The sequence below is a fragment of the Epinephelus fuscoguttatus genome, linkage group LG19 (assembly GCF_011397635.1).
Source record: "Epinephelus fuscoguttatus linkage group LG19, E.fuscoguttatus.final_Chr_v1".
NCBI classification, from domain to species: Eukaryota; Metazoa; Chordata; class Actinopteri; order Perciformes; family Serranidae; genus Epinephelus; species Epinephelus fuscoguttatus.
The window spans coordinates 22,749,150-22,761,402 of record NC_064770.1 but is presented as its reverse complement, the minus strand read 5'-3'; the positions used below and the strand labels follow the sequence as shown (position 1 = coordinate 22,761,402).

At 43.2% G+C, this 12,253-nt stretch overlaps 1 protein-coding gene across 3 annotated transcripts in view; it reads left to right on the top strand.

The window, feature by feature from the left end:
* LOC125879723 (ubiquitin carboxyl-terminal hydrolase 22-like) overlaps positions 1–12,253 on the top strand; it is a 29,753-nt gene that overhangs the window by 10,335 nt on the left and 7,165 nt on the right. For 2 of the 3 annotated variants that reach the window (XM_049561746.1, XM_049561745.1), the window contains 5 exons: positions 5,112–5,244; positions 6,751–6,864; positions 6,964–7,065; positions 9,869–10,035; positions 11,712–11,871. In XM_049561746.1, the coding sequence (XP_049417703.1) occupies positions 5,112–5,244; positions 6,751–6,864; positions 6,964–7,065; positions 9,869–10,035; positions 11,712–11,871 (676 nt within the window). Of the gene's footprint in view, positions 1–5,111; positions 5,245–6,750; positions 7,066–9,868; positions 10,036–11,711; positions 11,872–12,253 lie in introns of all 3 variants that reach the window. The other variant, XM_049561744.1, reaches the window with a different exon arrangement.

The following is a 12,253-nucleotide window of genomic DNA, read 5'->3' as shown; positions in this document are numbered from 1 at the left end:
TTAAAAAACAATTGTTTGGCGTGTCTTTATATCTTTTGTTAGAGCTTGTAGGATTTCATTTAGATCCTGAAAACACAAGTCCTGCTACACACGCTACCCCTCTTTTTTCATAGATTGTCAATGACACAAGCTCTACCCTAAAAGATAAAAGAGAGTGCCATAGATGTGGTTGGTTTTAGTGACAGTCGACACTTTGTTCCTTCCCCTCTTTCACCATACATCCCTCTTGGAAAAGCACCCCCTCGCTTATTTGATTCTGCCCCTTCTCTTACACACCCATTCAGAGCTGGCCGGCTAACACACCAATATGAATAAAAACAGAGCTTAGTGTCTGCGACCCTGAATATCCCCTCTACTGCAATGTCATCACAATCCAGCCCACGCCTACTAATGCTCAGCCAAAACATAGACCTGACTGTGAGTTTTGCAGCCTATCTCTGTCGCAGTGCATAGTAGCATATGTCTGGTATTTCATGTAGCACCCATATCCCTAGCATACCATGATGTGAGCAAATTAAGATTCAATTACTTCCGGTACCCTTTGTCAGCTCCTCCATACAAAATAGAGATTTGCACAGGACTGTTATTTCAATCTTGCACCCACCTGCTGCTCATGCACAATTTTCAACCATTTCCGCCCACTCCCACAGATGAGCTATCCCAGTTTTGAAATTCAGATCTCTGCCATTGCAGCTATTTTCTTTTGAAAACCTGTGTCTTATCACAAAGGGAAAATAAGACAAAGGTAGAACAGATACATTTTGTCTGATTTAAAGGAATACACATTGAGTTACTCAACAGTTTACTAAGCCACCTTAGAAGAGCTTTAGTAAGTAAGTTAAAATAAAATACCTTCGGCCTCAGGTAGTAGAAACCAATTGTGGCTAAGGCCCTGTTGAAACAACGACAATTTCTCCAAAAATAGAAAAGTCTATCCTTTGCATTTTAAAAAACTTCTGCGTTTATATGACGACGTTATTGAAACGATCCCCATTCACACGGAGCCGCAAAATCTACTGGAAACGCTGTAGTATGCACGCCAGGCCAATGGGTGGCAGTGTAAATTTGCAAAGCAACACCACGGCATGACGCCATGCGCCTGCGCTGAAGCACCTTCCTCTACAATGCGATGATTACAAACCAAAACAAAGAAGACACAATGGCGAAAGCATGCACAGATAACTTTGTCTGGATGAACGATGAGGTGGAGTTGCAACAGTAACAGATCTACACTTTACTTCAAATCAACAGGATGAGCAGCACAAACAGAGCTCGGCATTGTTGTTGTGACGGTTGACTTTCTTGCGCATGCCTAGTGACTGGAACCGTAATGCGCATGTGCGAAAAGTCTCCGTTTTCAGAGGAACTGCATATTGCAAGTTTACATGACCGTTTCCATAAAATTGCTCTGGAACCCGTTTTCAAAACGCTGCATTTCCAGGCACCCAAAACGCCGCTGTCGTGTAAACGATTGGCCAAAACGCAACTAAAGTTTGCGGTTTTCAGTTGAAATCATTGTCTTATAAACAGGACCTAAAGCATCGAAGATTGTCTATATTGTTGTTGTGTCAAATAGCAAGCTATGCCACATGTTGTACCATCAAGATTCGGAGCGGCAATATTGCTGTTATTGTTTACTATGTTATTGGGAAATTTGTTTAGTAATTTGACTTGTGAACAGAAATGTACATCTAGACGCGAGAACGAGAGTGCAGATTGAAACAGACCTTCTTTTGGCAATGCATTTGGATGCACAGAGTTCAGTGGAACACCAAGCATTTGTGCAAAGTCAAGACCAATATCCTTGTGTTGGCCTCAGTGTACTGACTGCCCACTTGCAACCATATTAGGCTATATACTGCAAATTCTTTGTTTGCAACATTTGTACCTGTAAGAGCTTCATGTTGAACTTAATATTCAATGTTGTGGCCTTGGATGCTGAGATTTTGAGTCATCTCGTGAGTTATTTTGTGACATATTAGTCATTGCTTTATTTAACCACACAAGCGGTATTACTTTGACTTGTGAAGTCATTGGATTACACAGCCTCACCATTCTGTATTATGTGCCATCCAGAGAGAAGGAAGTGAAACCGACTGGCAAAAGCTCTTTTATTCCTTTTAACAATACGCTTTAATGTTGTTCATATGGTGTCAGGTTATACTATTGTACTGCTGGTCAAAAGATAGCAATAGGCAGACAATACTGCACAGGGCCCTTGAGTTCATGTCCAATAGCTTAAACAAGGTGTGTAGGAGTGTGTGAGTCTCTCCTCTGAGCTAGTTTCACACAGTGTACCAGAAACTGAAAACTGGTAGGCTAAATCTTTCTCGCCAATAGTTTCTTTATCATTTTGTTTCTCTTCACCTTTGCTTCACACCTACTTTCCCTCTGTCTTCTCTTTATGAGTGGGCGACTCATTGCGACATGGTCTGCACCCTGAAAGGCTTTGATTAGATCTTTCCTCTCTTATTCAATTTTTCCCTCTCAGGTTCGCACACCACATTTTGCTGTGTTTTCACTCACATTACCAGTAGTACTGTACAAAGAAAGTGTTAAGTTTAAAGTAGTTTGCATAGTACTGACACACTAAAAGTGGCCCACCCAGGTTGCGGCATTTTAGTATACAGTATGCATGTTATACATTTTTTAGAGCGTAGGCATGGGGTGATTTGAAAATTCATCAAAATCGTGATTCACAATGTTATTATCCTGATGATCATCAAAATATACTTAAAACTCTTAAAGTGGCACCAAAACCTACTGGAGAAATATGACTTTTATTATTTGGTTCAAAGTATGCTATGCAGGATCGTAGGTTACTGTTTGTACACACACACTGGCTAGCAAAAGTGAAAGTGAAAGCCAACCCCAGATTCACTCTCGTTTGGCGTTTTTGTCACTATACTTGTGTTTTTATCGGCGCTGTGTCTCTTGGATGCCTGCTGTTAAATGTCCTGAACACAGAAAATAACAAGAAAATAAGAAAAGGACTGAGTCTCTGGAGAAAAATACACCACCACGCACTTCTAGTGGGTCATAAGTGATGATTGAGAGGGGTTATTTCTGTATTCTGTTGGAATCTACATTGTTCTTTAGGGAAATCCTGCAGTATAGATCTCTGAGGATGTTTTCACATATAGTCCTTTTTAAGCAAACCGATCTCAGTCCTCTTAAAGGGCACCAAAAAGTGGATCAACAGAAACAAGATTCAGTTCTTTTTGTGTTCGCATTGTCAGTTCATTTGAAAGGGGACTCGGTTCTCTTTCTGGTCAGCTTCAGGGTGTTTTCACATTTAGTCCTTTGTAAGTGAACCCAACTCAGTCCTCTTAAAGTGGACCAAAAAGTGGACCAACAGAAACGAGACTCAGTTCCTTTCTTTTCACATTGTCAGTTCATTTGACAGAGGACTCAGTTCTCAGCTCTGATGGGGCCTCAGTCCTCTTTCTGTTCACACTGTAGCCTGTGTATAATATTGATATAATTTTGTTTTTACTTTGACGTGGCATTGCAGTGCCATTATGAAGCCCCTCGCTTTCAGATGAACTTAGAATTGGAGGAAAACCTTACAGTTTCTGTGTGCTGTAGACTGTTAGCGTTGATGTGTTCTACATTCCACATCTGGAGACACGCAGTATCTTCCGTGGACCAAACTACTTGTTGTCTTGCGTCCTTGCAATTGTTACAGGCCGACGTGGTACAGTGGCAAGGAGCAAAGCGAACCTGGCGTGCTTTGTGTTCACAGTACACAGGTTAAGTGAACCGCACCGTGGACTGGAAGCAGTCCGAAAACTCAGACCACCTTGGTTTGCTTTAGAGGGGTCTGAGTTCTCTTGGTGCCTTCACATACACGCAAACATGCTGAGTCACAGCTCTGAGTCTGTTCATCGGGCTGAAAAGGACCAAGTGTGAAAAACACCCTAAGAAGCATTTTATTGCATCACAGATAGTATACATATCCTCTTTAACTTTTACTTTGAGTGGGTTTTTATTATCATGATCTGCGGTAATCTCATATATCGTCCTATCCCTAGTATAGTGTCAGAAGTGAAATCACAAATCACATCTTCAAATGCTCACCAAGACAGCGTCAGGCAGCTCCACAACATTTAAGGCTCCAAGCTCACCAGCCTGTGCACAGGCATGCAGCCATTTAGTCAAGTACAGTCTGTTAGTGAGGCCTTTGTTGCTGTGTTCATTAGCGCGAGAGTTATTGGATGCTTTTACAGTGAAGACTGTTCTCAAGGAGTTGGGGTTGTGTGTAACAGCTTTGGTCTCAAGGCTTTTAGAATGTAGTTAATGTGTCTCCAACTTGTGTACATGTGCGCCTGTGCTAACATTTCTGCCCAGAATTTGTGACTGTCTTCACCATGTCCACACTTGTCTACCACTCTTTGTTCAGTTCATCTTTTCTCTCCCTTTTCTTCCAACGTTAACCCTACTCAGAGTGGGTCATGGAACACCAACAAACCTTTGGGTTTTCCTTTCTCATGGTTGTTGTAAAACTTTTACACGTCTACAGCGTAAGCACCAGATGTATCTGAATTGTGCATGAGGAGCCCTCCGTATGCCTGTGCTCCTGTGCAGGCGGCGAAGCTCATTTTTGCAGGTTTGCAGAAGATGTCAGGCATTCTAATATTCAGTTTCTTCGGTTACCTCTGGGTGCTGTAGTCAAACCAATTACACACACTCCAGCTGCTGTTAGTGTGTGCCTCAGACAAATTCTGCTTGCCTTCTCCAGTGTGCCTGCCAAGCATTAAATCCCATCATGCCCCGCATGTGTTAGAGAGCGAGAGATTCAGTGTGGAAATATGTTGTTATTCAACTGCATTGAATTTGTCAACAGGCCCAGCAATCTTTAGTCTGTCTTCATATCAGGTCTATTCAAGCATCGTGTCCTCAGAAGTGTTTGTGTGACTGACTGGGAGATAGAAATCTGATTCAGCTGGCAGGGAGTTCCACTCCGCCTGCCTATGCCACTCTACTGTATAGCTCAGGGCTGCAGAGGATTTTCTCATCCCACTGACTGTCCTCTCCTTTTTTTTGCTCTCAATTCCTTCCCCCCTCTGACCTCCCCCAACCCCTTCTTTCCTTCGGGTCTTTCTTTCCAGGCCAAGTCGTGTATCTGTCACATGTGTGGCGCCCACCTGAACCGACTCCACTCTTGTCTCTACTGTGTCTTTTTTGGCTGTTTTACGAAGAAACACATCCACGAGCACGCAAAAAACAAGAGACACAATCTAGGTAAGCCACACACTCACCCAAGACAACGGTCTGGGGCAAATCTGAATTGCTTGTGTATCATTTTCATTGAAAAGAAATCCCACAACAGAGCTAAAATGATTTGATAGAATATCATCTCAACATATAGCTCCTCCCTGTGTCCAAGGCTTAGTCCCATCACGTCAGTCCTCGCATTCACATGCACCCCTGTGGCCCACTGCAGCATCAGCTATTATCAGCAAAGGATTACAGCATTACTTTGGGCAACTTCCTCCTCTGAGCAGACAGGGAGCTGAACCTCACTCTAACCGCAGCACATTACCATTCTGGTGGGAGTGCCTTATCCAGTCAAATGTCATGGGTTTAAGTTGGTTCTCTCCCTTTCATACAGCGGCAAGGGAGGGGTAGACATTGCTAATCCACAGCTACCAGAAAGCCCGGCTTCAACCTTACACGCTAATTATGCTAAATAAGATAATGACACTAATAAGCAAGATTTTGATGTTACCCTGACGAGGACAGCTAAATATGGAAACCTGGGAGACCGTGGGATGGCTTGATAGTTGTCTGAATGGCTTTAATTGATTTAATGCATTTTAACAGTTAGGATACACACACACACACACACACACACACACACATACATACCCCAAGTGCATGGCCACAGTGTTAATTACCTTTGAGCTTTCCACAGGAGCCTCTCCTCCTCTTCTCCACCTCTAATCAAATTAATTCAAACTCCCTGTCTGCTAGAGTGCTATATAGCAAGCTCCCTCATCAGGACTCCTTTTTTAAAACATTTTTTTTCTGTGTCTCCTTTTCCTAACAACCTCACTCCTCAGGTCTCCATTCACATCTACCTCTCCTATTCTTCCACCTCCCCATCCTTAAATTCTTTGCTCCAGAGTTACATGAATTCCTTCCTGTATTTTACGAATACTCTTCTTCCTCTCGCTGCCATGTGTCTTGTTTTTTGTTTTATTTTTCTCTCTTAATTCATTGCATGGTTTATTTCTTTATATGTTTATCTTATCTCAGACACCAAGAAAAGCACACGCACGAAAAACATAGCACTGCGATGACAATATAACATACACTAGTCAGGTTCTGTACATGATGTGTTAGCTCACTTTCTCAGTGTGGGTAGCACCAAAAACAGAAAAATGTCCAGTTAAGCTAAAAATAGGTTGTCACGGCAACAGAGCCGAGGTATTGTTGCCGTGGAGTTTTTGAATGGTAGAGGATGGTGTGTTAGTTGAAAGCCCAGGTGGGGGTGGGGGACAAATACACCTATTCCATCACTCTTCCCCCCCCCTCCCATATCTCTTATAATTGTTAGGGCAGGCAATGAGATGGGAACACATTGCAGTGAGTGGTGGAGAAAGCACTTGTCTCGAGGCTGGCTGTGCCAGCGAGGTTGGACAGTAAAATAAAACCCAATGTGTGCTACTGTGGTGGAAAAATCTATTTGTAATTATGGTGCGATCTCTCTTTCTCCCCCTCGCTTCCCCTCCTCCCTGCTTCCAGCGATAGACTTATTATACGGTGGAATATATTGTTTTGTGTGTCAAGACTACATTTACGACAAAGACATGGAGCAGATTGCCAAAGAGGAACAGAGGAAAGCCTGGAAATTGCAAGGTAGAGCATTTTGTGTTCCGTCAGAGAACTTGATGCAGCTTTTTAGAAACCAGATCATCACCTCAGTTTTATCACACATGTGTACCTTTGTATCCACAGGAATAGGGGAGAAATACACAACATGGGAGCCGACCAAGAGGGAGCTAGAATTATTACGACACAATCCAAAGCGGAGGAAAATCACTACGAATTGTACCATAGGTAAGCAGTAGACTACACTGTTCAGTCTTTTCATCTCTGGACAGTGTGTGCGCTACTCTGGGGATTTCTTAAACCTGCATGTGTGTCTCCCCATGTGCCCATGGCATAAGTGTACTAAGGGTCACTTTGTGTTTAAGTGTGATACCAAAGGTCAACCAGACAGGACAGCCCCACAGGCAGTGCTCTGTGAGAGGCAGGACACAGCGTTCTCTCGCTGATACTGGAGATGCTCACCACAGTGGGCCTGAATTTGTGTCTGTGTCTCCCCAGAACATGTTCTCTCTCTGAACTGTTTTCTCAGTGATCTGTCGCTTTGTTTTACTCCTGCTGTCTCTATTGTCTATTTGATTTTGTACATGTACTGTCCCTCTGCCCACTGGTTCCTGCCATCCTTTATCCCCTTGTATCTTTAAAGAGCTTGGTTGGTAGCCCTGATTGAGCAGTAGACTGTGTGTGCGTTTGTGTGTGTGTGTGTGTGTGTGTGTGTGTGTGTGTGTGTGTGTGTGTGTGTGTGTGTGTGTGCGCGCGCGTGCGCATGCGCATGCGCACCAGGACCAGTCTGAAGTATTAAAGCTGTCGCTGAGCGCTCTCTTCCAGAACCAAACCTTGCTCAATTGGAAGAGACCCAAGACCTCACTGTGTCTCACCTGTTCTACTGGCCATCAGTGGAAGACTGGAGCTTTACTTTCCCAGTCTAAATGAATTCATTCACAGCTTTGGGGTCTGCTCCAGGATACACACAGTGTTGCTGGCAGACCTGACCCCTAACAACTACAACCAAAAAAAAAAAAAGAATTTAAAAGTGCCAGTGGCTTTTATGCATAACACATACATATGCATATTGAGATGTGCGCACTACAGGGTGTGTCAGTGGTTCCTCATGGGGTTGCCACTACATGATATTTACGCCATCGATTAAAGGGACACCCCAAATGATCATTTGTATATTAATTACTCAACTTGTGTTACGTTGAACTTGTCAAGAAAATGTGTTTTTCTTGCATGCCTCCAGTGAATTGGATGAAGCCAAAAATCCAAAAACTGAGAAAATTCTTGAAGAATTGAAGTTGACCGTGTTTAACAAAAGCAAAACTTCTGTTTACAAACTCACATGCAACTTGTGCAGTATAATAAAGAATCATATATCCAGTCGTACACTCAGTAATTCTCAAACACGTATATATTTCCCCATAAACCTTAGTTTTTAAAGCAGAACTCAAAGTAAAACTTAACAATGCTCTCTTCAATGACAACAGTAATTTCACCTTGCTGGTCTACCACTGCCTCCATCGGTAGTGTTATTGTGTGACTTTGGTGAATCTGAACCAACCCTTTAAAACACCAAAGTCACAGATACAAACGCAAACAGTCTAACTGATCAAGGCAGTTGTAGCACCCACGTTCAGTGGGGTAAAATTACCTTTTTGTCTGGCTTTAGAAAGAGCATGAGTTTAGAAAGTTTTACTTTCAGCTCAGTTTTAAATTGTACGTTTTTAGCAACAATGCATGTGTTTGTAAACTGATATTCTTACTTTTACTTAAATTTATCATGACTTTTCTCTGTTTTTTCAGATACTTCTTTAATCATAGGCATGAAAGAAAAACAAAGTTTCCTTTACGAATTCAACGTCACACAGGTTATTGGTTTACAAATTATCATTTTGGGGATGAAGCACTCTTCTAAGCATCCACATATTTTTTTAGTTTAGTTGATTAAAAGTTTGGCTAATAAAATGTCAGAAAACAGTACATTGAAACCTAAGGTGATGTCATCATATGCTTGTTTTGTCTGAATCAATGAGCAAAAGATAATCAGTCCACTATCACACGAGACAATGAAAAGTGGCAAATTCTCACAAGTAGTAGGTTGTAATTTTTTCTTGATAATTGACGGACATGTTTAATTAGCAATTAAAAATGATAAGTGTTTAGTAGTATCATATAAATAAATGCTATGTGTGTTGTTCTTTTGGCTGCCAATTCAGTCATGTACTCTAATTTTTAAAGTTTCTAATAGTGCTTTTAAACATAACAAACTCATGTTCATTTACCTGGTTAGTACAGTTCTTTTGGGCTGTTGTGAAACCTGTCAATCGATCCCCAGTGGGATCCAAAGAACGGACCCAAGATCACTTGAAAAGATGATTGTGTCTGACTCCATGTACTTTGTCAGTTCATTAAGTCCATTGAAAAGCGTGAGACACTGATCCCACAGTATTGAGCCTTGAATCATCACAGCTGAAGAGGCCTCCTTTTAGTCCTCTTCCTACGTTTGACATTATTCATAACATGCAATTGATTCGCAGTCTAACAATAGCCTACTAATGACGCTTAGTTATTTCTCCATGAGCTCTTTGTGACGCCAGAGAATGTAAATACACACATCAGAAGCATTAAAGCACTGTGTTAACTTCTGTCAGTCACTTTGATTTCCTCATGTGGGTGCTCATGATTGAGGATGACAATTGCAGGAACTGTTCAATCACTGAGTTGCCGGTCAGTCTGTAAAACTTCATGTTTACTCCTGTTGGTTAGTGTTTAAAAAGTCAGTGTGAACACGAACTGGACCAGAATGAAAAAGCAACAATACCAACCAAATGAACTGGACTACGGGTGTGGAAGCACCCTGATAAGCAAGTTGACCACAGTTTTAATTTAGGCAGCCCCGAGCAACAGAGATGAGGTCCTTAGTGGTGATTCAAATTCCCTCCGTTGCCAGCAGTGTGAATCACAAGCACAGTCATGTATAATCTCTGTTGTTCTGCTGCCCTCACACTTTTCTTTGTCTCTTCTTGTCCCGCAGGTTTACGAGGGTTAATAAACCTGGGCAACACGTGTTTCATGAACTGTATCGTCCAGGCCCTTACACACACACCGCTGCTGCGAGACTTCTTTCTCTCCGACAGACACAAGTGCGAGATGCAATCAAACTCCTGTCTGGTGTGTGAGATGTCGCAGCTCTTTCAGGAGGTATGATGCGCACGTTGCGTGTGTGAACTTGTCACATAGGTTTGTTTCATCCCACAAAGAAAAAGAGGAACATTTGATTTTGGTTAAAACGGAGCCATAATTTCAGAGAATCATATAATACAGAATGTTCTCTCACAGCGTAACCCACTGCAGAGGGCTGAGTCACTGTTGAGCTCTTTTGTCGAGTCCAAAGAGGGAGGCAGGGAGGAGGGAGAAATCCTGCCTGAAAGGAATGTACAGAGCCACATGCAAATGAATAAGCAGAATGCTGTAATTACACTTTTATTGAACCTGGTCAGTCGATGCAAATTATGTTGCGCAGCCCATTTATAGCCTCTTAATTCCCGTTCTTTGATAGAAAAGTTTGGCATTTTACATCTGACAAACTCATCGGCCCTGGTCGTTATGTAATATCTGCCTGGTCTGCTCCCACACTGCCTCGCTTTTTTCTTACACCCTCTCACTTCCCAGTATATATGGGCCCACAGATGGCAAGTGGTGCTATAATGAGTTGAGTCATCACCGACCCCCCCCCCCCCATGAAACGCACACACACACACACAGAGCCCTGCCCTGTCTCAGTTGGCTGATCTCTTCGGCTACATAACACATAAAGGAGGTAATCGCTCACCTCTGTCACCCAGGGAGGCAGACATTGATTGAGCATTCAGCTCTGTGTGAGACAGAGAATTCAGGGTCAGTCATACAAGAAAAATTAATCTATTCAAACACTCCCTGCACAGTATCCCAAGTGTTTCTACCTCCACGCCTTGTCCCTAACTCTCTAATCCCACTGCTTACCTCCTCCCCCACCCTCACTCTTTTTCAACCCACCTCCACATTGTCATCAAAAGCCGTCTTCTGACTCTGCAGACACACACACACAGAGCCTTTTTAGATATGAAGGTGAGAGGCGCGGCCTGCTTTGATCAGCCACTCTCTCTCCTCTCTCTTCCTCTCTCCCCCGTTTTCCTCCTCTTCTTGTAGCGTCTTTCGTTTGTCAACCACCTTCAAACTGCCGAAAAGGAGCGGAGTTTGTAAGATTCAAAAGACACGTCAGCGTGGCATGTCGTCCCCCCCCCCCCCCAACAGCTCAATCAGACAGAGCTGTGGAGAATAAAGCGAGGCGTGTGCGACATCTACGTGTCGAGAAATGAGAGCCCTCTCTGGCATTAATGAGCTCGGGTTGGAACTTCATTGTGTTGTTTGCACCGCGCCGACTCCAGCTCTGTTACTTTCTTCCCCACATCTCCTGACCCTGACCTGGATTGTCACTCAGTCGAACTCCCATGGCAACACAGAGACTCCGCAACACTTTGCAGATGGATGTTTTTGCTCCTAACGCTCCTGCTCTCCAACCACTTTGTCTCCTCTGTCCTGCGCATCACGCCTCACCTCTCTGTGGCAGTGCTGTCATTAGAGCTGCTGCTGTTAGGCGACATGTGGTGGAATTCATTCATATCTAAAGAGGCCTGTAGAAAGTGGCTTCACCTTGACTGACAGGACATTTATGTTACGGTTCAGCCATGAATTATAGATGACAGTGAGCAATGTAGCTGTAAGATTGGCGAAGAGGTGATAAAATATAATTCACACAGTAACACCTGGAGAAATAGGCTAACCACCCTCTCCTCCTCGCCCCCACCACCTCTCCCATCTTTCTTCCTTGCTCGCAGTTCTACTCGGGCCACCGTTCGCCCCACATTCCCTTCCGGCTGCTGCACCTGGTGTGGACTCATGCACGTCACCTCGCAGGCTACGAGCAGCAAGACGCCCACGAGTTCCTCATCGCAGCGTTGGATGTACTACACAGGCACTGCAAAGGGGACACGATCAGTAAGATATAGACCCAATTAATATGTCATTCCCTGTGTGTATACGACATTTAGAATAAAAAAACCACCAGTGTGTTGTCTTTAAATGCAGTAAGACTGAAGGGTTTACTCTAGATATATATATATATATATATATTTTTTTTTTATTTTATTTTTTTTTTTTTGCATGTGCATTCTTGAATATTTTCTGTCAGGCCAGGATTGCGGCTCTGGAAACACAGCAAAGCAGTTGATATTGAGAGGAGTGTGTCTGGGCCACCTACTGCCTCTGATCCGGCATGTGGAGTTATACCTTAGATCTACCCGCAGAGCACAGTGCCTTACTTCACTGGAAGCATACTGAAGGAGACTGGCGATGGTGTGTACCAAAGGGACAGGGAGCA